The sequence below is a fragment of the Equus asinus genome, chromosome 13 (genome assembly GCF_041296235.1).
Source record: "Equus asinus isolate D_3611 breed Donkey chromosome 13, EquAss-T2T_v2, whole genome shotgun sequence".
NCBI classification, from domain to species: Eukaryota; Metazoa; Chordata; class Mammalia; order Perissodactyla; family Equidae; genus Equus; species Equus asinus.
This window is the reverse complement of record NC_091802.1, coordinates 11,976,977-12,001,222: the sequence shown is the minus strand read 5'-3', so window position 1 is coordinate 12,001,222 and position 24,246 is coordinate 11,976,977. Positions and strand designations below refer to the sequence as shown.

At 54.8% G+C, this 24,246-nt stretch overlaps 4 protein-coding genes across 8 annotated transcripts; all 4 read right to left on the bottom strand.

Moving 5' to 3' along the window:
* Positions 1-56: 56 nt before the first annotated feature.
* Positions 57-8,564, bottom strand: DVL2 (dishevelled segment polarity protein 2). 4 transcript variants are annotated; one of them, XM_014861492.3, is made up of 15 exons: positions 8,028-8,564; positions 5,238-5,307; positions 4,779-4,927; positions 4,542-4,651; positions 4,297-4,432; positions 4,073-4,163; positions 3,853-3,922; positions 3,608-3,747; positions 3,441-3,517; positions 2,752-2,819; positions 2,443-2,571; positions 2,192-2,323; positions 1,875-2,054; positions 1,223-1,441; positions 57-1,079 (listed from the first exon to the last, which is right to left on the bottom strand). In XM_014861492.3, the coding sequence occupies exons 1-15, from the start codon at positions 8,219-8,221 to the stop codon at positions 631-633; spliced, it is 2,214 nt and encodes a 737-aa protein (XP_014716978.1). In that variant the 5' UTR covers positions 8,222-8,564; the 3' UTR covers positions 57-630. The 4 variants fall into 4 exon arrangements, with proteins under 4 accessions (XP_014716978.1, XP_014716979.1, XP_070338557.1 ...); XM_014861493.3 differs by having other exon boundaries at positions 4,554-4,651; positions 8,028-8,501; XM_070482456.1 differs by lacking the exons at positions 3,608-3,747; positions 3,853-3,922 and having other exon boundaries at positions 4,554-4,651; positions 8,028-8,516.
* A 420-nt stretch (positions 8,565-8,984) lies between these two features.
* On the bottom strand, positions 8,985-13,439 carry PHF23 (PHD finger protein 23). 2 transcript variants are annotated; one of them, XM_014861494.3, is made up of 5 exons: positions 13,158-13,439; positions 11,555-11,586; positions 11,300-11,392; positions 9,891-10,728; positions 8,985-9,790 (listed from the first exon to the last, which is right to left on the bottom strand). In XM_014861494.3, the coding sequence occupies exons 1-5, from the start codon at positions 13,189-13,191 to the stop codon at positions 9,576-9,578; spliced, it is 1,212 nt and encodes a 403-aa protein (XP_014716980.1). In that variant the 5' UTR covers positions 13,192-13,439; the 3' UTR covers positions 8,985-9,575. The 2 variants fall into 2 exon arrangements, with proteins under 2 accessions (XP_014716980.1, XP_070338560.1); XM_070482459.1 differs by lacking the exon at positions 13,158-13,439 and adding an exon at positions 12,219-12,271.
* Positions 13,440-14,272: 833 nt separating this feature from the next.
* Positions 14,273-16,640, bottom strand: GABARAP (GABA type A receptor-associated protein). The gene is made up of 4 exons (XM_014861500.3): positions 16,122-16,640; positions 15,481-15,559; positions 15,231-15,349; positions 14,273-14,772 (listed from the first exon to the last, which is right to left on the bottom strand). Exons 1-4 carry the CDS (start codon positions 16,209-16,211, stop codon positions 14,707-14,709), a joined length of 354 nt encoding a protein of 117 aa, XP_014716986.1. The 5' UTR covers positions 16,212-16,640; the 3' UTR covers positions 14,273-14,706.
* Positions 16,641-17,458: 818 nt separating this feature from the next.
* Positions 17,459-24,073, bottom strand: CTDNEP1 (CTD nuclear envelope phosphatase 1). The gene is made up of 8 exons (XM_044745044.2): positions 23,253-24,073; positions 20,287-20,353; positions 20,068-20,186; positions 19,792-19,863; positions 19,259-19,375; positions 18,919-19,030; positions 18,413-18,497; positions 17,459-18,110 (listed from the first exon to the last, which is right to left on the bottom strand). Exons 1-8 carry the CDS (start codon positions 23,352-23,354, stop codon positions 18,050-18,052), a joined length of 735 nt encoding a protein of 244 aa, XP_044600979.1. The 5' UTR covers positions 23,355-24,073; the 3' UTR covers positions 17,459-18,049.
* Positions 24,074-24,246: the final 173 nt, after the last annotated feature.

The window sequence follows — 24,246 nt, the reverse complement described above, 5'->3', positions numbered from 1 at the left end:
CAGTCCTCTCCCTCTCTGCCTGCCTCCCTCCCAAAGAAAGGAGCCAGAGGCGTGGGGAGTTTGCCCCTATTGCTTTATTTGGTGTTTTATACAAGTAACTAAAATAAATAGAATAACAGAAGCAGCTACACGGCCCCCAGATACCAAATACCGGAGCTCCTTTGACTGCTGTCTAGGGTGGCCAACCCCTTCCTCCTCCCAGGTACCACTGACCATCCTCCGCCCTGTGCAGGACAGAGTCGACTGGGCAAATGGAGGAGGTGGTCACATTTTGGGGTGAGAAGAAGGGGCCCAGGAGACGGGGAATTCTTCATATAAAAGAGGAAAGGTCCACTAAAAAAATAGTCCAAAAAATGTAAGTCTATTTTAACCCCAAAAAGGCTTACAAAAAACAATAAAGCTAAAAATCACCCTTGTACACCCCTGAGGAAAGGGGGGTAACCAGGCACTGCTGGTAAAAGTCACAGTGGCAACAACCTCCTAGCAGGCAGCAGCCCACAGGACAGGCTGAGCCCAGGCACCAGAGAGGAGTAATGAGCGCATGACAAGACACCCAATCACAGGACAGGAGCACCAAACAATGACTGGGCAGGCCAAGAGTGGAAATCCAACATGGCCCCACTGTGGGCTCTACATGACATCCACAAAGAACTCACTGGGGTTGCCCATGGCCATGTGGAAACTTTGGCGGCTGGCTGTTAGCTCTGGGGGTACCGAACCCAGGTCTCTGACTGGAGGGGCCCCTGGGGGCTGCACTGCTGGAGGGACAGGGGGTGGGGGTGGGGGCATCATGACCACCATCATGGGGTTATAGGGAAGGGTCATGCCAGGGGGTGGTCCATAGGGATGGAGACCTGCGTGGGCTCGAAGATTGGGAGCACCCCCTGGCGAGCCCCTAGATGGGGGAGGGCCCCCATCGCCAGTCCCGCCAGATTCCCCGCCCCGCCGAAGGCTTCCCCCGCGGCTGGAAGGCTCAGACTCACTGCCACTGCCGGACTTGGACTCGGGGGCCCGCTCCTCAGGCCTCCCTGTGCGCCCTGCCCCCCCATCGCTTCGTGTTGACCCACTGCTCCGGCTCCCTGTTGGGGGAGAGGGGATGGGGGCAACTGAGCCCTAGCCCAGAGTCCCTCAGCCTCCCCAGCCCTTGCTCCAGCCTCTCTTCCTTGGTTTCCCCTCGCCCCTCCCCAGACCCTGGCTGCATGGGTATCTGGTGGCGACTTACCCTCACTGTGCTGGCTGCTGGCACTGCCTCCACCATAGGTGTAGGACGAGAGCTCATGGTAGGGTGGGGGCTGGGGGCTGTATGGGTGTGGGGCTGGGTACTGGTAGGAGAAGGTGGGCAGCAGGGGCCAGGGGGTAGCCCCAGGGAGAGGAGCCAAGGTGTCCTGGTCCGAAGCCCCACTGGAGCCATCGTTGTCATTTAGAGACAAGTTAACTAGGTCTGGAAAGTAAAAGAACAGACAAAGACTCACTGCTTCGAGAGGTCAGGACCCCAAGACATTGAACGAAGAGGAACTGGGAATCGTTTCTCCAGAACCATCCATGATGGGAATTAAAATGGGGGATCACAGGGGCCTCTGACAGGAAATTCCCCACCTGCCACTGCCATCAGGGCAGGAACATAGCCAGGGCCACCACAAGTCCCATATGCTTACGAGACTCAGGAAGAAGTACCCCTCCCCCCAACAGACACAGCCTAGCCCACAAGGCATGGCTTGTCCAACCTATCGATTGTGGGTGGATGTCAGCCCCCACGTGCCCCATCAGCCATACTGCTCAACCATCTATGGTGGCTCTGGCTGGTTTCTGGGCGAGGTCTGGGGTTGGAGAGGCAGCCAGAAATGCTCTCCCAGGGCCAGGACAGGGGGACTCACAACTCTCACAGCCGCCGCTGAGGTCTCCAAAGACATAATAGCACTGCTCAGAGAAGGTGATCTTGTTTACGGTGTGTCGGATGAGGCCTGCCTTGAGGAGCCCACTGGCATACTTGCGGGCCTCCCGCCGCTCAGGAAAGCCCTCCACGTGATGGTAGAGCCAGTCAACCACATCCGAGCCTGGGATCGCCCAGAGCAGAAAAAGGCCTCAGGTTCTCCTCCCCAGCTCTTGCTTCACCCCTGCCTGGGCGAGTCCCAGCTTTGGTCTCCTCCACCTACCCTCCTTCCCAGGCCATATGCCGAGGGCCCAACCATACCCAGAAAGGCATTAGGGATGGTGATCTTGAGCCACATGCGGTCCCGAACTTCCAGCCCAGACTCTGGAGCTGCCATGGCTTTGGTCACAGATGCCATGTCTGTGTGGATGGAGAGACCCCGGCCCTCACAGCCTGACAGAGGAGACAATGAGAAATCAGAGGTAGGGCCCACCTCCAAGGAGTAGCAGAGTCACACCATTGTAGGGAGGAGTTCTCCAGGGAGGGTGGGATAAGACAGGCCTGGGGCTCACCATCAGGCAGAGAGGACCCAGATGTAATGGTGCTCATGGACGAGGATCCTGGATAGGCTGGGAAGGTGCCTGTCAGCGCAGCAGAATGTGAAACCCAAGCAGCAGGGTCAATTGGCTGGATGGGCTCATCTGGAACAGAGAAGGCCACCAAAATGATCATTTCCCAGTCCCAAAGGGCCAGCCCTGTCCCTCCTTGACTCAGACCCCATCTCACCTCCACCTTGACCCTCCTCCACCCATTCCCCAGGACACAGCCCCAGCTCCCAGCTCTCCCGTCCTCAGCTGTAGGCCTTCCCGGGCATCACTCACTTCGGGGAAGAGTGAAATAGGCCTGGGGAGAGGGATCCCAGCACTTGGCCACAGTCAGCACGATGGGGCTGTGGGGAAGAGGAGGCTGCTCAAGCAGGGGTAGGGGGAGAGGCCTCAGGAGGGTGGAGGCCTGGAACGAGAATGGGGTGAGGGACAGAGAGAGGGAGAGAAGAAAAGAGCACAGACAAGGCTGGGCCAGAGAAAGTGAGGGTGGAAGGCTCCACAATGTGGGTGAGTCACCAACATGGATAACTCTTAAAAACATATTACTGAGTGAGACAAGAGAAAACAGGCCGTACAGTTCCATTGAGAGAAAATCCCAAAACAGGTAAAACTAAACCATGTCGTTAAGGACACATGCATGGGCAGTAAAACGACCAAGTGAAGAGCACATTTTCTGCCTCAAGGTGATGAACAAACAAGTCAGGAGAGTGGTTATCACCTCTGGGGGCAGCGAGGAGGGTGGGAGCAGGAAGGGACACTGGGGGGGGACTTCTGGGATATCAGTAACCTATTTCATGACCTAGGTGGTGGTGACATGGGCACTCATTCACTGTACAAGTTACGCATTTTTGTTTTGTGTGCTTTTTAGATACGTGTTATGTTTCACCACTTTTTAAAATCATAAAACAAAAGGTGGAAAGGAAAGACAAGAGGACAGAGGACCTGAGACCAGCTCAGAGGCTTACCCCGGCTTATGCACGATGTCCCTCAGCACCCGCACCGCATCATCATTGCTCATGTTCTCAAAGTTCATGTCATTGACCTGGAAATGAGGCGAAGTGGATCAGAGGGAGGGTGGGAGAGGCTGAGAGCCCCTGCCCGAGTCAGCGCCGGTGGCCCTACCCCAGCACACCTGCAAAAGCATGTCCCCAGGCTCGATGCGCCCGTCAGCCGCCACGGCCCCACCCTTCATGATGGAGCCAATGTAGATGCCACCGTCTCCCCGCTCATTGCTTTGGCCCACAATGGAGATGCCCAGGAAATTGTACTTCTCTGTGGAGGGAGTCCATGTGACAAGGGACGCTCCAGCCACAAAACCTCCAGGAGCCCTGGAGATCGGGTCCTCCCCAGCCCCTCAGCCCCAGGTTCCCTCCATACCCATGTTGAGTGTGACTGTGATGATGTTGAGAGACATAGTGGAATCGGTGACACTGCTGAAGGATGAGGTCTGTGGTGGGAAAAGGGGAAGGAGCTGGACCGCCTTCAACAACCCAGGGATAAGCCCTAGGATTCTCACAGTCTGTGCCCTGTACGCCCTAAACCAAGGCCCACGCCCCTACCTTCTCCAAGGCCCACTGTCCCATGAGAAGCCTCTCACCCTCTCCAGGCGGGGTGGCCGCTGTTTCCTCCGCCGCCGGTGGCGCTTGAGGAGGCGGGAGGCACTGCTCTGCTCTGTGGAGCTGCTGAACCTGTCAGGAGGTTGGGAAGGGGAGCAGTTGCAGGCAGTGGTGGTCATGGGGCCAAGAGAAAGGACAGGCAGATTGGCTAGAAGGAGGGAAGAGAGAGGGCTCGTGCCCTGGGGAGACATGTGTGGAGCCATACCTGCTCATGGTGTCGTCCTCGTCCGAGTCCCCCAGGCTAGTGCTTTCCAGCTCACTGGTCATGAGGGTTGAGGAGCTCTCGTACCCAGCCAGGTGGCGCTCCAGCCTCGAGGGGCCGCTGGGCCTGTGGCCCCCAGCTAAGCATGAACAGGAACCTCAGGAACCAGACCTCATGTTCCTTACCTTCATCAAGGTTGGGGTCTGACCCAACCCCTTCTCCCCAGCCTCAGGGCCGGCCCCCCTCACCGCCATGCTCACTGCTGTCTCTCCTGCGAGGTCGCTCCCGCCTCAGAGACACTACTGACTCTGTTTCCGTCTCGGGCTCCAGATTTTCCCGGCTGCTGGACACATTAGGGCTAGATGGGCAGAGATGGTTTCCAACCCACATCAGTGTGACAAGGCTCCAAATAGTCAGCTTCCCCTCCCAGGGGCTTGGATTCCCTCCTCACCTCCCCCCCGGGGCTCAAGAATCCAAGAACTCACTGGAAGGACGGAGGCCTAGAATCCCCAATGCCACTGGTCCTCTCCGGTGGCAAAGGGGGTAATGGTGGGGGTGGAGGTGCCAGTTCCATCCGAGGCTCATGGGTCGGGGGGGGAGTCATCTCGGGTTGGGGGTTATCTGATGACACTAGCTAGAAGAGTGCAAGTGATAAAAAATGGCTCAGTGGGGAAGGGGCTGTATGAGATGGAAGCAAGGGAAAGGACTAGAAAAGGGGACAGGGTCTGAGAGAGCCTGAGGAAAAATACAAAAAAGCTGTAGAGCAAGCAGTAGAGGCTTCAGAAGAAGGCTGAGGGGCTTCAGCTGGCCCTCCAGAGAGGCACGGAAGCAAAGAGCCAGGACCTCCAACAACTGAGCAGGGGGAGAGCTACAGAACAGACTGAGGCTTGGAGGAGCCTGGCAACAAAAGCAGGGACTGGGCCCTCAGAGCCAGAGCCCCTTACCCAGGACACCACCCTTCCGTTGAAGCAGGGAAGGCGGGCATTGTCATCTGAAATTTCTTCCTTCACCACCCTGCCAAGAGATGGGATAAAAGTCAATGAGACTTGGGGCCAGCCCAGTGACATACTGGTTAAGTTCGTGCACTCTGCTTCAGCGGCCCAAGGTTTGTAGGCGTGGACCTACACACCACTCGTCAAGGCATGCTGTGGCGGTGTCCCACATACAAAATAGAGGAAGATTGGCACAGATGTCAGCTCAGCAACAATCCTCCTCAAGCAAGAGAAGAAGACTGGCAACAGATGTTAGTTCAGGGCCAATCTTCCTTACCAAGAAAAAAAAAGTCAGTGAGACTAGACTAGCTCACCCGACTCCCATCCCCATTCAAAGTTTCTCCCAATCTTCATCCAGCTCAAGGACGTGGACTTTCTCTCACCCTGTCCAAGTCCTCTTCTGTTACATTGAAACACCTTGCTTTTACACCTAGGAAATCACTAAGCGATTCCTTTTCCGTATTTCTCCTTCTCTCCCCAGCTCATCCTCAGAGGATCAATGCTGCTCCAAAGATTTCCTTGAGTCTGACTCAAATCTCTCAGTCCAGTTTCAAAAGTCATCTCCTGATGTTACCCCAGCTGCCCAGTATATCTGTCTAACCTCAGGAGCCTTGCTGGCAGCCTCCCCCATAGCCTCTACCCTGTTCCTCACACACCTTCCTAAAATAGGCTTTGGTCCTCATCTAAGTCTCCACTCTTATGCTTTCCTTACTCTACCTCACTTCCAGAGAACAATCCAAATGTGCTGTCTCTGCCTAGGTAAAAACATCCAATAGACCAAAGAATAGTACTTCCTCACCAGGCTGAAAGCTCCCGAGGAGAGGGGAAGCTGCTTCCCACTCCCCTGTGCTTCACCTGGCACAAAACTCTGCACTAAGCAATCAGCTCCACCTGACAGACCCCAAAGCCCAACGCCGGGGACCATCACTCCCATGGGTTCCTTGTGATGGACTGGACTTGCCCCTTCTTCCCAACCACCACCTGAAATCACTAATGCCTATTCTGTTCAACACCACGTGCTGGCCTCACAGCAAAGTACCTGACACATGGTAAGCATTAGCAAATACTTGTCGACTAAAGGAATCAACATATGAACTATGAGACTCTCTGCCCTGAACAGACTCTCTCATACGTGCACATCCTCACTCCCAAATTAGGACATCCTGACTGAACAACCCTTTAACCTAAAATGGTTCTAGGAGCCTGAATACATGCCAACTTAATCCCATTTGCTATCAATGTGACAACATAGCCCAGTCACTACCAATCTGTCTCAGCACAAAGTAGTACTCTTCACAACATAATCCAGTCTCAGCACAGTCCAGCCTGCCAAGTTGTTCTATACTATATCACCACAACCTGGTTGATGGACTAGTCAGACTCAATACTGATAATGACAATTACCATTTGCCATGCACCTGTGCTAGACATTTTACTCTGATCTTCATTTCACAGATGAGATCGAGGCACAAAAGTTTAACTATGCAAGATTACACTGCTGACAAACAGAAGAACCTTGATTTAAATCCAAGGTAGGGGCCAGCACGGTGGCATAGCGGTTAAGTTTGCATGTTATGCTTTGGCGGCAAAGGGTTTGCCGGTTCACGTCCTGGGGGACCTACATACCACTTATCAAGTCATGCTGTGGCAGGTGTCCCACATATAAAGTAGAGGAAGATGGGCATGGATGTTTGCTGAGAACCAGTCTTCCTCAGCAAAAAAAAAAAAAAAAAAAGAGGATTGGCAGCAGATGTTAGCTCAGGGCTAATCTTCCCCAATAAAATAAAGTAAATCCAAGGTAACTCCCAAGACAGACCACTTTCCCAAAGTCCAACAATCGTTCTACATAGAGCCCAGTCTGTTCAGCTCTCCTAGAACCAAGGTGATCCCAGCCTAAACCAGCCTGAGCAGAGGTTGTGGATCTAGAGGACTCAATCACAAATGCTATAAACACAAAAGGGCTTACTCTGCATTATTTAAAGTCCCAGTCTAGCCCAGAATGTCCCAAACTACCCCAGGATAGCCTAATCTATTCTAGCACCGCCTAGAATGTCTCCACATGCAGCTGTCTGTACCAATATAGACTAGAATATCCCAATACAGCTGTCTGTACCAGGAGAGACCCCAACAGCCTGTCTGCCCCTGTACTGTGTCCAATAAAAACTAGGTCCCAACAAAAACTAAGGTCAACCAACACAACCCAGCAGAAATCAGAATGGTCCAAGTTTCTCCACGATAGCCTAATCTACTCCAGGGCAGCCTAAAACATCCCAATACTGCACTCTAACCAATCCCGTATGCTGTAGTACAGGCCAAAATGTCCCAAGTGGCCCCAGTATAGCCCAATCCACATCTGGAGATTCTACAATATCCTACACAGCCTGGGCGCCACAGGACTGCTCAGAATGTACTAAACTGCCAAAGGATAGATGAATCCACCTCAGCACAGTCCAGAATATCCCAAAACAAACCAGTGAGCCCCACTCTAGTCCAGTATAGCCTAATCTTCTCTAATCTGGTTTAGTATAGCCCAGTCTGTCCTCCTACAGCTCCGTGCGCCTCAATCTGTCCAAGCATAACCTTGTTCGCCCTGGGACATCCAATCTACACCAGCATAGCACAATCTACTCCACTACAGCCCACAAAATCCAAGCATGGCCCAGAGCAGACTTGTGCCCCTCAATATTGACCAATCCTCTCCAGCACAGCCCCCATCGGTCCCAGTCTAGGCCTCGCGCTCACCCGAAATCCTGATCCATAGACTTGAAAAAGTACTTAGCGCCCGCGGGCCGCTGCAGGACGCTCTTGAAATCGCCGAGGGTGATGCGCTCAGCAGGTACAGGGATCTTCACCAGGTAGGGAGTCTCTTCTTCATCCAGGTGGTAAATCACCTTCGTCTCCCCGACACCACCGCCCCCCGCGCCACTGCCCGCCATGGTCTCGCCCGCGCGCTCCCGGGCTCCGCCGCCCACCCAACCGGGCTAATCGCCCCCGCCGCGCCTGCGCACACCCGCAAACCGACACGCGAGCGCGGACAGGACCGACCCGGTGCGAGAGAGGCGCGAGGGAGGAGACGGCAGGGGGCAAGGGGGGGCAAGGGGGCAGCCAGGGGCTGCGACCCAAAGCCTCGAGCTAAGCCGTCGCCGCGCGCCACCGCCGCCGACGTCGCGAGCGTTCTCCCGTGCCCCGCCCATCTCTCCCCATGTCACGTGACCTAAGCCGGCCCACCTCGCGCCTTTCCTAACGCCCCTCCGCCACGTGACCTCCTCCTGGTCACGTGACAGGTCAGCTCCGCCTAGCGCCCCCGCCACGTGACCACTGCTTTCAGCAACGGTCTCCCAGCCCGCACCGGCCCCGCCCCCAAATATGTCCCCACCCGCGTCCTCCCAGTCCCGTGGCTAAGCTGGTCTCTGTCTTCAGGGGGCAGGCAACCGACTTCCACCCCGCTTTACCCGACTCAGGCGGGGAGCTCCCAGCAAGTGTGATCCACTGCCGCGAGCGTGTGGGGGGAGGGGTAGGGACTGTGGGGGTCCTAGACTGGAGCTGAGGTGGGGCCAAACCAACGGAGGCCAGTCAGTGGGAAAGGTGCAGAGCCGGTTGTTTTCAGACCCGACTTTAAAGAGGGTTAGCTTCACCTCCAGCCAGTCTTCCGCCAGCTCTTCCAAAGCCTCCCTCCCAAGCAGAACAGTCAGTGAGGGCTATAAAGACAAAAGAGCCCACTCTGCTTTATTTACAACACGCAGGCTGTCTGTACAAACAGCTGGCCAATATTATTAAAAACAAAAGAGGTGAGTGAGAGAATCGTCACCTGTTTTCCTTCCTGCCTCGGCCAGGCTCTGGTTGGTACTCCGCCTCTGAGCTGCCATGCCCAAAAGGGGAAGTCCAAAATTAAAAATACAACCGGTATAGAATAAATGGGGAGTGAGAAGAAAAGATGAGGGACGGGAGTGCTATATTTACACTAGAGTTTTATAGACAACTGTCCCATTCCATCCCAATTCCAACCCTGGCCCAGAAAGTGAGAGGTGGCAGGTCCAAGGGACAGAAATTAAGTGTCTAGGGACCCAGACAGCTTCCCACCCCCAAATGTAATGGGTCCGAGTTCAAGTCCACAAGGCGGCAAGGAAGGGTAGGGTAGGAACGTGAGACACTCATTTCCAAACCAGTCTCCCTTAGGAATTCCTGCCTTGAAGTGGGACAATATCCAAGCTCCAGGGGATAGGCTTGAGGACCCTGAGGCTCAGTTCCCAAGTCATGTCATTTGGAAGTTCCAGCCTAGAGATGGCGGTGTCAGGGCTCTCCAGATTTGGGAGGCCCCCCTAACCGCCTGGCCTCTGGCCGCAGTTCTTTGCATTTCTGGCAGTAAAAGAAGTCAGGGACATTGGTCTTCTTAATCTTAGCACAGGAGAGGTGGATCCACGTCCCACACAAGCTGCACTCAATCATGGGCCGCCCTGCAAAGGGCTTTCGGCAGTAACACGTGATCAGATCCCATGAGTCATCACCTGGGGAAAAGAAGGTTTGGCGTTCTACCTGAGCTCTTGGATCCACAACACCCCTAAACCCATCCTCCCAGCTGCCCCTGGGCGGCCCCAAACTTCTCACCTGATTCTACCATGATGTCCTCATCCATGACCCGCATCTCGCCTTCACTGGAGCTGGCATCTCCATCTTGGCTTGTTTCAGTGCTGCCCACCTCCTTGCTTTCACTGTCAGTGGGAGGGGCTCCTTCAGGGTGCACTGTGGCAGGGGGCCTAGGAGCCTCAGGGGGTGTTGGCAGCACAGGGGCTGGGGCTTCACCCCCTACCATTGCTGCCATCTCTTCCTCCTCCTCCTCCTCCTCTTCCTCCTCCTCCTCTTCAGAGTCTGTATCACTGGGAGGTGCCCGGGGAGGACCAGGAGGTGGGAGTCTATCCCCCCGCTCTGCTTTTTTCAACTTCCGCTTCTTGCTCTTCTTGATTCGAGACCTCTTTTCCCCATCCCCAGGAGCTGGCCGAGGCCTCCGAAGCACCCCAAAGCCAGCCCCCCCTCCTGGCCCCAATTTTCGGTTCTTTCGGTCCTTCTTTCGAGGAGGCTGGGAGAGGTCCCCCTGGGAAAGGGGCACTGGGGTGAGAGGAGCAGGGGGCCGGGAGGCATGTGTCAGGGATGTGGGGGACAGTGGAGATGCCATTTTGGGCCCATCTAGATCAAAGAGAGAGTCCTTGAGCTTCATCTTCTCAAGCAGGGTGGCACTGTCAGGGGCCTGCAGACGAGAGAAAGTGGACCTTGGGGGTCCTGGCTGGGTGGGACCTGCTTGAGCCGCCCTTCTCTTGGATGACTTTGCTTTCTTAACAAAGGTTTGGATGGTTCGGAGATCTGAGGGGGCCGAGTCCCAGCCATCACTGTCTGCTGCACTCTCACCTCGTAATGGAGAGCTGGAGCCAGAAGCTGGCCAGTCACTTTCCTTAAAAGGGGGAACAGACCAGGGTCAGCAGACAGCCCAGTGTCATCTCAGCCCCCCTAGAAACACAGCTTAAAAAACAAACTGCATCTACCCCAAAATATTCTGTCAAAACCACAAAATCTCACAGTACTCAGAAAACTTATCCTCATCCCAATTCCCATCAGCATCTCCTCTTGAACATTTCCATGTTACGTCTGCCTTCAAATTCTAGCCATCTCCCCAATGCCCACTGCCTTCGCAGCATTTCATCCCCCAGACCAGAGCCATGTTTCTTCAGTTCTGTTTCTATACAGCCTCATTTGTTACCATTTTCAGCTTCCTAAAATTTATCCAAAAGCATCTTCCTGTTAATACAGTACCCCAAAGCAATTAACTGCTGCTCAAGCCACTATCTTTACTAATCCCATCCCCACCCCAGATACTAGTTTTCCCACCAGAATTTCCAATTTTCTTAGTCTTAAATATAACGTCTGGTAGGCTTCTCCTCTAAAGGAATACAGTCCCCTTTGCTCGACAGCCACTCTATAGTCTTAGGACACCACCTTTAAGTCACTTGTCCTTCTGGCCCTACCTCTTTGCTAGGGGGGATGTAACCGGCATAGGCCAAGACAAAACTGCAGAATTTATTGAAATCCTCAATTGTTCTCCGCCGTTTCTCTGGTGGCTGAAAGGAAGGAAACATGTATCACATGGAGTGTAAGGGGGCATTCCCAAAGGCATAGTCCCTGGAGTGAGGAACCGGGAAAAGGTAGGAAGCAAAGAGAGGGAGAAGAGGGGGAGGGGGTCTGGCAGCAACACTAGGCTACAAGGGTAAGGGAAACCTCACCTGAGTCTCTGGCTTAAGGGTCGGAGGTGGATCTGTGAAAGCAATAAAAGCTGAGTCAAGGCACTAGGAAAGAGTCTGTAAAACCCCACCTCTAAACCTTGGCGGTCCCAAGTGAACCCCCTCCTCTCCCAGGTACCTCAGCCAGGCCAGCAGGCCCCGAGCTGTGCTGGACCCGCCCCTGCTCCCCCTTCCGCCCCGCGAGGGGCGGAGCCTGGGCGCGGCGCCCTCTCAGGCCTCGCTATAGCGCTCCCCTTCCCCCCACCGGAGCCTGGCGCCCCGCCCCCCCCCCCACAACTCACGGTTTCTTTAGACTCCAGACTACTCGGATCTTGCGCCCCACCCCGCCATACCGCTCCCCGGACCGAGCCCGGGCTGCCTCCTGCCCCTGTCCTTCACACGCGCCCAGAGCCCCGAGTTCCTACGCGGCCGCGCTCTACCGCCCCGGGTCCTCCGAGACCGCGCACGCCGCCCGCCAGCCCTCAGGGTCCAGGATGACCACGCTGAACCGCTCCCCGCCCTCCGGCCCCTTCTACTGGAGCACGAGGCCCGGCGCGCCCCTCACCCCCACCTAAACACACACAGGCACACACAGCCAACGCCACTTCGCGTCCGGGACAGACCAGAGAGCTCTAACCCGGACGCAGCCCCACCTGCCCCCCCATACCGCGCTCCCCACAATTTCGCCGTCCCTCCGCCCCCATCCGGGGCTTTGGCCCCTCCCCGTCTCGAGCTCCTCGGGCTCCCCGCCGGGCCCCCGGGCCCTGTTCCGAGCTCTCTCCGGACGCCGCCCCCCCCTCCGCCCCCGTACCCACCACCAAGTCACCAGGCTACGGACCCCTAAACTCTAACCCCCCCCAACCAGCTACTCTCTCCCTCCACAGCAACCGCCGCTGCTGCCGCCGCTGCCTCCCTCACCCTCCGCAACTCCTAGGCTCTAACCCTCGCCGACCAAACCTCCCCCCCCCCCCCGCCGCAACTCGCCGGTCTTAACCCCCCCACCCCACCCCGCCCCACCGCCCCTACAACTACCCAGCTCTCCTCGCTTCCCCGCTCTCTCTCCCAACAACTACCCCCGGTACAAGTCCCTCTACCGCAGACAATACCCAGACCCCCTCGTCTCCCCACAACTATCTGCCCACCCCTCCAACAATCACCGGGCTATCTCCGGCGGCAACTACCGGGAGCTCCGGCACCGCCGCCACAAACTCCCCCACCTCGGCGAACTACCGGGCTCCTCACTCACTCCTCTTCTACATCCTCCCTCCTCAACAACTCCCCAGCCCCCGATTCTTCCAACCTCACAGGTTCAGGGCCCCAACCTGCCGGAGGCCCTTTCGGCCCCTAACCCCCGAAGCTCCAGATTTCCAGTTCCCAGTCCCCCCCGCCCCAACACACACTGTCTGATCTCCAACTACCCCAGCCCGGTCTCCCACTCCTCTTTCTCCAAGGTCTCTCAACTCATCGCTCTCCCACCTCCAGGGGCAGGCCTCGACCCCCTCCCCGTGTTCCCTCGCCGGGCTCCGGGGCTCGACCTCCAAGTTTGCCAATTGATTCCTCGCCCGCCTCCCGCTGGCTCAGCGCTCCGTGTTGGTCGAGAGCTCACCTTCGGGACTGGGCTCCGCCATGGCTTCCAGCATCGCCCCCTCCCCTCCTCCCGGTCCGGCACCCCCCTCCCCTGAGCCGGGAATCCCGGTGCCGCCTCCGGTGCTCGGCGCTCCTACTGCCTCGCTCCACAGAGGTGTCTCCCTCGGCCCGGTTGTGACTCGAGTCCGCTAGCCGCTGCCGCCACCTCCCTCTACCACTGCCTCCCGCACTCCCGGACCAGGCCCCCTCCCCCCGCGCCGCCGGCCGCCTGCTCCCTCCTCCTCCTCCTCCCTCCTCCCTCCCTCCTCTTCTCCCCCCCTCCCTTCGCGGGCGCCGACGCGCAGTGCATCAAGGGGCTTGTAGTCCGTCCGGGGGCAGCGGAAAGGGGACTGCATAAGTCCCTGGAACTTCAGTTCCCAGCAAGCCAGGGATTCGCGCAGGCGCACTAAACCGCTCCCCTCCCCCGGGGAGTGGCGGGGAGATTGGGAGCAGAGGGTAGAGCGGAAGAACGCGCGGAGACTCCTGGGAAATGTAGGCTGGGCGGAACTAAGACAGAAGGGGAAGAAGGGATTAAAACTCTCGGCCACCATACTGCCTCGTTCTGCAGTTTCTTTCTTCCTCAGGGGACCGCCCCACTTCCGGCCAGAAGGAGAAGCGGTTGCTGGGAAATGAAGTTCTCCTGGTGGTGATGGCTCACCTCCTCCCAGTCCTCTCCCTCCCTTAGATTCCACTCCACTCGATCCCACAGGCCGGCACAAAGTCTGGCCAAGTGACATGCGACTGAGGACAGAGTCCTTTTACCAGCTCCCACACACGAAAATCTCTGCCTTAATCCAAAAGGTTATTAAAAACTTGGATGTGTTTATCTAAAGCAGGTACTTTCACCACACAAACCCACAGTAAAAAACTTTTTTTTTTTACCAAGACCCAATACACATGTATGTAAAACTGAAGTTTCATGAAAGAATACTCAAGAGTATTCCATCCATCACAACAAAAGCACCCTATTTATACACAAAAAAAGACCATCATCAACAGAATAAATCAAAATTATGACCATCCCTCCAATCTCTTTCCCCACCACTGAGAACTAAAACACAAAAGGGGAGGGGAGCAACACAAAGCAAAATCCAGTTCAGCTTGGTGGTTTCCTCTTTATTGATGTGCCTCCTACCTTCCCCCACAATTCAGTCCCTTCCATCTACCCACAAAAAAGAAGGTAGTGAAAGGAAGGGATTGTTGGGGTTCTGAGCCCCTTGGGCAGTTAGCAAGGGAACAGAAACCAAAACAATCACTGGATGTGATAGAGATTGACAATCAAGAAGTTTAAAGCAGAGTGGAAAAGGTGGTAGAGAAAGGGGAAGAAAGGAGAAAGGAGAGGTACTAGAGGCCATCTCCCCCATCAACCCTCCTGCTAAGACGGGCTGGAGGAGAGCCTCAAACATTAGGAAGTGCAGGTCCTGAGGAAGGGAGGTGGTGTTTGAGCCTGGAGGAGGAAAAGTAGTTCAAGGAAGGGAGGCCACCTCTCTCTCTGTAGAATGGGACCCCCCAGCTCAGGGGCAGCAGCTTCACAGACCGTAGACACTTTCATCACTGTAGGCAATGTATAGAAAGAAGTCTTCTTCATGGTGTTCCTGGGGTAAAAGCAGAAAATTATGGTGCTCAGGCAGCTCAGCTTTACTTGAACCACCCACCGCCCAGACACATTCTTCAAAACCACTCTTTTTGAAGACTCCAAAAACCAGTGCCTTGACTCTTTCCCTCGCTCCAGACCCTAGGGGCGACCAGTATTATCTCTAGCAGGAGTCCTGGGCAAAAAGATCTCAACCTGTTCTCTGCCGCCTTGGAATGGGAAAGGGACTGGGAAGAGTCCAGATCAGAACAGGTGCTCCAGCTCACTATTCTCTCCCTTCTCTCCCACTGCCCTGTCCGAACCCACACCCCAGGACTATCTGGAAGTTTTAAGGCCAAAGATAAAATTGAGAGCTAATAAGCAAAACAGCTAATCCAAAAATTGCTGACCTAAAACTTTCTTCCCCTCAAGATCTTCTAACTCCTCTCCAAAGCCTCCACTACTTCCCAACCACCATACCTGGTATAGCTGACCCATCGTGGCACTGGTGGGTGGAATGACATTGTTAACAAAGAAGAACAAGGCATCCTCAGCTCGGAGATGAATTCGCTTCCGGATCAAGAAGTAGAACTGACCAACTGACAAAGATACAAAGTTACAGAAATCACAAATGCCCTCAAAGAACAGCTGCTATATATGGAGCTTCCTCCCACAGAGACTGCGCTCCCACCCACAGGAAGCAAACCTGAGTATTGGGTCAGGTTCCCACCTGTGAGATCAGAAGGCACCAGGTATTTCTTTTTGTCCAGGTCCCCTATCCGAGCTTTGGGAGCCTTTTCTACTATCACCTGATAAAGAGAAGAGACAAATTAGGAAACACGAGGTATACAGCCCCACAGCTCCACCCGTCAAGAACTCAAGCAACAACATTCCCAACACCCTAACCTACCCTAGACTCATTTCTCTTTGTCTGTGAACACGCGGCGCAGCCCTGAGTAGAGAGCCTCACCTCACTGACTGGAACTCACCTAAACATCCAGGATCCCTGAAGAGGGCGTCATAATAAACAACTATCTTAATCAGATGAGGATGACGAGTCTGGGCCCACTAGAGCTTCAATCTCAAAGACCCAGCTAACTAGGGGCAATGACCATGTGAAGCTCAGCCTGTCAAACTCCTTAAAGCCTCCCACAAGGTTGCTCTCTCCACCTACATCCCCTCGCCCCCAGCTCTACTGCTACCCTACTCCTTTCACCTGTAGTCCCAGAGACAGCAGTTTCGGGCTCGTTCCCAACCCCGAAACAGCCGTCAGCCTGATGCCCGCGCTGCCCGTCGCGGACCCAAGCCCAGGCTGTGGCTGTGGCGTCAGCGCCAGCGCCCCGCGCCCTCGGCCCTGGCTACTGTCCTCACCGGGACCCGGTCTGGGTATTTCTTTCGGATCTTCTCGCCCTCAGAGCGGCGCTTCTCGAACGGATGCTCCTCTTTATACACGAACTTCATCCTCCCGGGAACCGGGCTGAACCGGGCTGGGCTGAGGGAACCCGGGGGGGCCGGGACAGGGGGCGGCGGCGACAGCGGCAGCGACGCGCGGGCGGATTCCGCGGAGCGATCCCGGGACTTGCGCCACTTCCCTATTCACCAACCCCGCCCCCGACCATCAGGTGCCGCCCTGCCTGCTATGTTACGCCACCAGCGCAGCGGCCCTAACGGCGATAGCGTAGCACCACCTATTGACCGCCCCCCTCACGCCATCAGCGTAATCGCTTTGGAATCAACTTGCGGGCTACGCAGGCGACGTAGCAAAGGTGGTCGGTTTTTGCTGTCGTCGAAAGTAACTGAAAACCCATCTCCCGACCTTCCCCCCACGAAGTCGGGGAGGAAACAGCCTAAGAGGTGGTAATCATAATCTGAGGCCAGGTTCTCCAAAAGTTCTTTTCGGAAAAAAAGAGCAGAGATAATTACAAGGATAGCTATTCACGAAACGTGTTGGTACGCTGAAGGCGGCCGTTGACACCAAAACAAAGTAGTACCCAACTAGAGGAGATGGTCTCCGGAAATTAAGGAGGACAGAAACGAAGTATATGTTAGGAGAGACGCACAGAACGCTTAGGGCCCAAGAACGAGCGGACCAATAGGGACCGGAGAGGAGGTCCGAAATGTAGGGACTACGTCAGCGCGGAAGAACACTTCAATATTTGTAACAAATCATGTGATCTCAGAGAAGGGCGGAGCGTCACGTGGCGGGTGCGAGGAAGAAGAGCCGGCTTCGGGAGGAGGGCGCTGGTGGGTGGAGCCGGCGGGGCAGGAGCAGGGAGAGCGGAGGGACTGGGCGCTCGCCGCCTGGGGGCAGTGCCCACTTGGCTGGCCCACGTCAGTCCCCCAGGCAAAGCCCGGCCTCGCTCCAGCTACATGCCATTTCTGGCGACCAGGTTTCTCCTCTTTTCACGCCTCTGTGTCCTACTGCTCTAAAGCTCAAGTTCCCTCAGGACACACAGCTGTCCCTTCACTCCCCGCCAGGCCACCCATCCTGTCTTGTCACTAAGACCTTTCCCGCCAAAGCACCGATGTCGCCAAAGCACCGATATCGATGTTAACTCTTCCATCCCCGCAAAGCCAGCACCACCTTTCCTCCTACCCCTCTTGGGCCCAACAGCAATCTCTTTCCCCTCTGCCTACGGGACAGGGTGGATGTGAACAAAGACTCCTCCCCTCGTTTCCCAAAACCCCAGAGAAGGACCTAGGGCAGCTTTGGTTTCAAAGTTATAATGCATGGTTTAAAAGAGAGGAAAGAAAAAAAGAGAAAGCTGGTTACAGATCTGAGGGAATCTAGGAAGAAGGGAAAATAGAGGGAAAGTAAGGGGGGAACAAGTTTGGGGAAAATTCAGTGGCCCAAAATCCCAGTTTCCCACCCACAACCCAGCCCTTGGAGTGAAGAATTAGATCACTTTTGTACAAGAGTTTTTAAAAAATCAAATCACAACAAAGCTGGCTTGGCTTCTCTTTGAGCCTCCTGGATTACCGAATGTCTGTCTCTCATTCTGGCCAGTCCTGTCTCTCCACCACAGACACTGTTTCGGCTCTCCTAGGCCTCCGCTTATGTTCCCAGTCTGGGGTTTCCAGGGAGTGCGAACACGAAGTTAGAGTGAGGCTGCTTCAGAGTCTGGCCCATGTGTCCATCCAAACTCCATAGGGAGTGCAGGGCTCCCAGGGCAGAGAGGGGTGGGAGGGGCAGACCTTGCCCAGGCAGTCCTCACCATTGGACAGGGCATGAGACGGCATCCCGAGGGCTCACCCTCCCTTTCCCCCCCACCCCAACTCAGGTGGAGGGGGAGCAGCTGTCACCAGAGCCTATGTTGGTGAAGGTTTCGGCTCAGCACAGAACGAACATCAGCGGTGAACCTGGGATGACAATAACTTGCATTGGTAGAGTCCTTATAGTTGACATCCTCACAACACTAGTGTAAGGCAGCCTCATTGGAGACGTGGGGCAGAAAGCATCATTTTCACATGAGACTGAGGTTCAGTTTGCCCAAAATTCAGTGGCTAAAAGTGATAAGCTTTAGTGTAAGAAGACCTGGGTTCAAATGCTAAGTTTTTAAGGGAAGAGAGATAAGTAAGTAAAACAGGACAAACTTTTATTCCCTCTTGGGATCTCCCACCTCCTCCTTTCTTCCGAAATCTAAATGTCTAGCTTCCCTTACCTGAGGGCATCCAGCATCGGAAGCAGGTTGAGAAGGGCGGTGTCACTGGGGTCACTGAACCAGGATTTGATGGGGATGGCATTGTCTAGGTTGGGTGAAAATACACATGAGAAGAAACAAAGGATTCAAGACAGACAGGGTATTTTTTATTTTATTTGGGGATAGGGATCATTACTTTAAAATACATACCTCATCACACCCCCACCCCCCACCCAAACTCAATAACCTAAGTAAACTTTCCTGATTTAACCTCCAAAATCACCATATCTTATACTAGTGTGAGGCTTCTAGCAAAACTTATTGCCATTGTGTCTCACTGGAAGCAAGTTTGTTGTAAGAAAACTGATGTAGGAAATGGACATCAGGGGGGTGGGAAGAGTCTTATTTAACAGAGAAATAACTTACATCCTGACCTACAGTAAACCAGGGAATCCCAGCTCTATGCATTCAAATACCTCCTCAGAATCATTTTCTGGTCCTGCCAGACTCACCACCTTCCCCCATACCTGGATGGCTCCTGTAAGCCCCTGGAGAGTTATCTAGGATCACAATGCTGGAGAGGTCACTGTGGACCACAGAGAGGTCCTTGATGTAGCTGCCCAATTCCAAAGTGCAGTGCTGGAAGGCAGGGTGAGCTGGGCATCAGAAAGAGACTTGCCCTTTCTGATTGCTCCCCCAATCCCAACAACGCCCATGGGCAGCCAACTCCCACAAAAGGGATCATACAGTACACCTCCCCCTCACCCCCAGAAGGTCTCATTCCAGGGCAATTGCCTCAAACTTGGATCCCACCCTGGTGGCCTGCCTCCCAAGCCTTACTCTTAGACCAGGATTCGAGCCCCTTACCTGTCTGTAGTATCTCCTCTTGAGAATGCTTCTGCTATTGTCCAGTTTATCTGCCACAGCAGAGCCATAAATCTCCATGCTTGCTGTGAACACCACCAGCTCATACCACTGGCTCACCTGAAATGGATCACAGGAGAGAGGTGTCAGAAGAGGTGATCATTCATTTAGACATACAGTTTCCTTTCACTAGGACTCCAGTCTAGTCCTTTAGGCCTCTCAGCAACATCAAATGTCTCTGGGGACACAAAATTCTGAACGCCCCCAAACTCAGAATCTTAGGTACCATACACCCTTAAGATTCAGAGATGCGAGAACAAAAAGGCAGGAAGCTTGTGGAAGAAAAGAATTACATCAACACAACAAATGAACCCAAACTATTAAAAACCGTTCTCTAATCATCCCACAACCTCCCCTCTCCAAAACTGCCTTTACTCATTTCTCCTCACCCCTTTCTTCCTCCAAATCCTCTAAATTCCCAGAGTCCTAAAACCATTCCTTCATCACAGAGCTCCCTTTAGCTTCCGCAAACTCACCACTTCTAAGAAGAAATCCACATGGGGCCTCTTATGTACAAAAAACCGGACTGGATGTTTGTCTATTACCACCTGTAGAGGAACAGGGACGGGCTGGAACAAGTCCTGAGCACCACAACACAGGCACCTCCCCCAAAAGACACTCCCCCCCCCCCCACCTCTTTAGGCTCATGCTAGTGCCGGGGGATGGGGACAGGGACAAGACTCTCTGGGACTGGAAAAGGGAGTCCAGGTCTGAGCAGAATAATCATTCCATCACTTCCCATACCCACACACCTTGAGGATGAAGTCAGGAGGCGTTCCAGGCCGGACTGTGGGCCTCAGGACCCCATCATGATGGGAGTGAATAAGTGTCTCATCCAGATCCAGCACAAGGATCTTCCTCTTCACCTGGCCTGAACCACAACGGGAAAGGATAATACCAACCAACCTCTAGCCCACACTTGGAACTCTATTACCCTACCTTAAAGCAGTCTTCCCAGCCAGCATACTCACCTAGCCGATTCCGGGACACAGGAGATAAGGGAAGGATATCATATCGAACAGTTTGGTACTGAATTACCTAAGAGTAACAAGAGAGGATTAGAACTCTTGACAAGGAAATCTTCCCCAGTAACAATAATAGGTAGCACGTATTGAACGTTTACCATATGCCCGGCACCATGTAAGTGATTTAAGATTATTTCATTTAATCCTCAAAATAACCCCAACACTAATAATAATAATAATATCTGTTTTAAGAATGAAGAGGGGCCGGCCCCGTGGCCGAGTGGTTAAGTTCGTGCGCTCTGCTTCGGGGGCCCAGGGTTTTGCCGGTTCAGATCCTGGGTGCAGACATGGCACCACTCATCCAGCCATGCTGAGGCGGCATCCCACATGCCACAGCTAGAAGAACCCACAACTAAAAATATACCACTGTGTACTGGGGGGCTTTGGGGAGAAAAAGGAAAAATAAAATCTTTAAAAACAAAAAAAGAATGAAGAAACCAAGACTTGGAGAGATTAAATACCTTGCCTAAGGCCTCAGAGCTAGGAATTACCTTATTTAGTTGTTTGTTCCCCCCCCCCACTTTAGAATAAAAATTCCATGAGAACATGGATTTTGTCTCCATCATGGCTGTATTCTTAGAACACTGTAGCAGAGATGGTCAGTTAACATTAGAATTGATGGAGGATGGTGGAGCCAGGATTGGACCCATGCAGTACGACCCAAGAACTTCCCTCTTAACCATAGTATTAATTATCCTGCTACCCTGAACAAAGAAGTGTATGGCCCTCCCCACTTCCACCCCAAGGATCCTTTGTGCCAACTCCCATCACTTCCCCTTGGGAACTGAGAGCCTGAGATTCCTTAGTGGACAAGGAGTAGGAGTCAGGAGGGGAGGTCCTTGGCTCCCTAAGGGGAATAGAGGATGAGGGAATCCAGGGGTTGTCAAGTCAGCTAAGTTCCTTTGGCTGGGGGCCACCAGGCCTATTTTAACCAGCCACCTGTCCATTTCTGTCTCTACTAGCCAAGTCACAAGTTGCAGAGAACCTCAGCCCTCTGAACAGCCTCCTTATCCTGGAACCCAGGGCAAGGCAGAGAACACTGGAAAGCCCCGCCCACCAGGCAGATTGATAGGGTATCAAGAAGGCCAGATTGAAGTAAGGGCTGAGTGAGAGGTAAGAAAGGGACAAGGACGTCACCACCTCAGCCTTCCAGTTTCTCCAAGCCTTCTCTAGAGGCTCCTATTTCTAACACTCGGACCTCCCCCATGCAAAAGATGACAATTCATTCCTCTGCTCATCTAAGGCACAGACAAAGGCTCTTCAGTCCATCCCTAGACCCCAAGCCTCACCTAAACCAGACTCCTTGCAAACCAAACGGCCCTCTCCCCCGAATCCCAAGGCATCTGCCCTTCTTTTCTCCCTGGGCCATGATGAGAGCTGCAACAGCTCAGGTGTCCTGCCCTGCTATCTCGGGTTGCACATGCTGGGCATGTAGGGAATGCTCCAAGCAACTGCCAGAAAGGGGGTGGGAGGAGAAACCAGATTGGAAGGGAAGGGAAGACAAAAGGCTGTGGGGTCTAGTGCTGCCCAGAGGAGAGCAATTTTGCAAGTAACTAGCCTCTGGATGGACTGGAGCGCTAGTCCCTGCACCCAGAATAGAAAACGTGTTAGGGGGAGAAGAGGGGATGCTCGGAGCTAGACCAGGCAGAGAGGGTGGCAGCTAACATGTAAAGAAAACCCCAGGAGCTAACCCCACACACATCTCAGCACCTCTGACCCCCAATTCTTCTTGGCTCCTAACTCCTGTCTTAGGGAAATAGCCCTGCCCACAATAATGACCACCCAGAATAATCCTCACCCTAAATCAGGAAGTGGAAGAAGCAGACTGGTAAAGGAGAGACTGAATCCAAGTCCAAGCCCATTCCTCCAAATCAACAAGTCAACCACCACTACCACCCAGGGCTTTCTGGAAATTCCATGACCTAGGCAGCCCCGACCTGGTTTTATTCTTTCAAGTTTTACTGAGGTATGTCAAAGACTACAGACCACAGAACCTCTGCACCCCAACTCACTGAATTCTCCCCAAACTCCTTTGGAGTATTCTCCCCAGTGGGGATGAGAACATAAAAGCACATTTGTTAAATGATGTTAGCCTAAGGAGCTTTGACCTTGGAGAAAAGCTATGAGGGAAGGAACCCGCAGATATTTGGGTACAACCACACAGTCTCCACTCCCCATAGTATCCTTCACAATGCTAGGGTCTCCTGGAGAAACAAGCGTGCCCTCAGATCCAAGCCCTACAATGACAAGCACCGTCTTCTCATGGGGACATCCAAACTTTAATGTGCTCCCTTCCACAACTAAAGCAGCCCATATCATAAATGCATCGTTTTTAGTCCGGGGTCTCAATAAATCCAGATACTAACACTATGAAATAAGTTTTCAGGGATTTTTTGGAGTAGTTCCCTTAATGCCAACCGCAGGGGTTTCTCCTTCACAGAGCTTTTCCCAAGTTCCCATCCTTGTTTGCCACATATGCCCTCCCACCCGCCCCCACCCTTGACACATAAGCCGGTCTCTCCCTTGTTATAAGACCAAACACACACGGAGGTTCCGAATACCAGGAGGGTCTTTCATAAACCCACATCAACAGATTTACTGCCATCAAACAGGTGTTCCCCGCCTCTCGGTTTCTTTAGCAACAACTCTAGCTTTCTTACAGAGCGCCCCACCCACCACCTTAGCCCCCAAGAGTTGCCAAATCCTGTCCCCGGCTAGCCACCCCCATCTCGGTTCTACTACAAGGGTCTTTTTCCACCCCATGTCCAGCTAACCGTGCCCTAATTCTCTAATAGGAGAAGCTGCCGGCAGGACTCCGTTCCTAGGCCCAAACAGGGGCCCGACACTTTCCGAAAACCCGTGAGCACCGCTCGCAGAGGTCCCCACCACCACAAGCGCCCACCCAGGCTCACCGTGCGGATCTGCCTCCGCAAAAGGTAAATGAAGAAGCTCCAGAGCTTGGCGGCGAAGGCCACGAACGTGCGCAGCCCCAGCAGACACTGCGTCCGCATCATCCCGATGACCCCGGCACCGCCGGCCCCGGGGCCCCCGCGGCCCAGCTCCGCCAGCCCCCCGGGGGCAGCCCCCCGCCGCCGGGAGGGGGAATGGGGGCCCCGAGTGGCAAGAGAGGCTGCAGAGAGGGGCACGGAGCGGGCAGCTCAGAAAGCCACCCCGGGCGAGGGGAAAGCCCAGCAGAACCGGGAGCTGGGGGACAGGCGTGGGCAGCCCGCGGGGGCCCACATGGGCGGGGAGTGGCACCGACGGCTTCGCGGAGGCTGCGGGCCGAGACAGGTCGGGCTAGGATGGGGTCCTCCGAGACCAAGCGAGAAGGGGATGGAGAATTGGGGGAGGGGGTAGTGGGGGAGGGGGCTAGGGAGAAGGGAGGGAGGGAGAAGGAAGGGGGAGGGGAAGGGGGAAGCGGAGGGTGGCCCGCTGCGCAGGCGCGCTGGGGGGCTGCCCGCGGGAAAGGGGCGGGCGGGGGCAGCGGCGCGCGAAGGGCCTCGGAGGCGATGAACAGGCCGGCTGAGCGAAACAGCGGGGAAGGAGGGGGAGGGGGAGCCGAAGGACGCGGACGGCTGGACAGGAGCGGCCTCCCCCTCCCCGAGGTCGGGGGTGCCTTAGCCGCTGGGGAGCGGGGCTGCAGCCTCTACAGCTGGACTTCCCACTCTGACAGACGCCATTTTACCGCCCAAAGACCTCCCTCCTCCTTTCTTCCCCCCTCCTCTTCCCCTCTGACACTACTTCCGGTGGTGACGTGTATTCGCTTCACCCAGACTAATGTTCCCCCTGCTCGGCCTATGGGGGCGGGGACAAGGAAAGTGGACTGTACCCCCAACAAGGCCGCAGTACCGCGCACGCGCGGAAGGTGGCAGTGGGGCGGGGCCAGGGGCGACGCAGACCCCGCCT

Bases quoted from the DNA above. Each gene is read 5' to 3' on its own strand.
- PHF23 (XM_070482459.1), bottom strand. From the start codon at position 12,255: ATGGGGGCGGAGGGACGGCGAAATTGTGGGGAGCGCG. The intron at 11,587-12,218 runs GTATGGGGGGGC...TTGCTTTCACAG, and splicing joins GCGAAATTGTGGGGAGCGCG to ATCCACCTCCGACCCTTAAG. The intron at 11,393-11,554 runs GTGAGGTTTCCC...CCTTCCTTTCAG, and splicing joins CCCTTAAGCCAGAGACTCAG to CCACCAGAGAAACGGCGGAG.
- DVL2 (XM_014861492.3), bottom strand. From the start codon at position 8,221: ATGGCGGGCAGTGGCGCGGGGGGCGGTGGTGTCGGGGAGACGAAGGTG. The intron at 2,572-2,751 runs GTGAGTGATGCC...TCTCTGTTCCAG, and splicing joins CTATTTCACTCTTCCCCGAA to ATGAGCCCATCCAGCCAATT. The intron at 1,442-1,874 runs GTGAGTCCCCCT...TTTACTTTCCAG, and splicing joins CAGCGGCGGCTGTGAGAGTT to ACCTAGTTAACTTGTCTCTA.
- GABARAP (XM_014861500.3), bottom strand. From the start codon at position 16,211: ATGAAGTTCGTGTATAAAGAGGAGCATCCGTTCGAGAAGCGCCGCTCT. The intron at 15,350-15,480 runs GTGGGAACCTGA...TATCTTTGTCAG, and splicing joins GGTGCCTTCTGATCTCACAG to TTGGTCAGTTCTACTTCTTG. The intron at 14,773-15,230 runs GTATGGTGGTTG...CTTTTACCCCAG, and splicing joins CGATGGGTCAGCTATACCAG to GAACACCATGAAGAAGACTT.
- CTDNEP1 (XM_044745044.2), bottom strand. From the start codon at position 23,354: ATGATGCGGACGCAGTGTCTGCTGGGGCTGCGCACGTTCGTGGCCTTC. The intron at 20,354-23,252 runs GTGAGCCTGGGT...TGTTACTCTTAG, and splicing joins TGCGGAGGCAGATCCGCACG to GTAATTCAGTACCAAACTGT. The intron at 19,864-20,067 runs GTGTGTGGGTAT...GTTCCTCTACAG, and splicing joins CTCCTGACTTCATCCTCAAG to GTGGTAATAGACAAACATCC.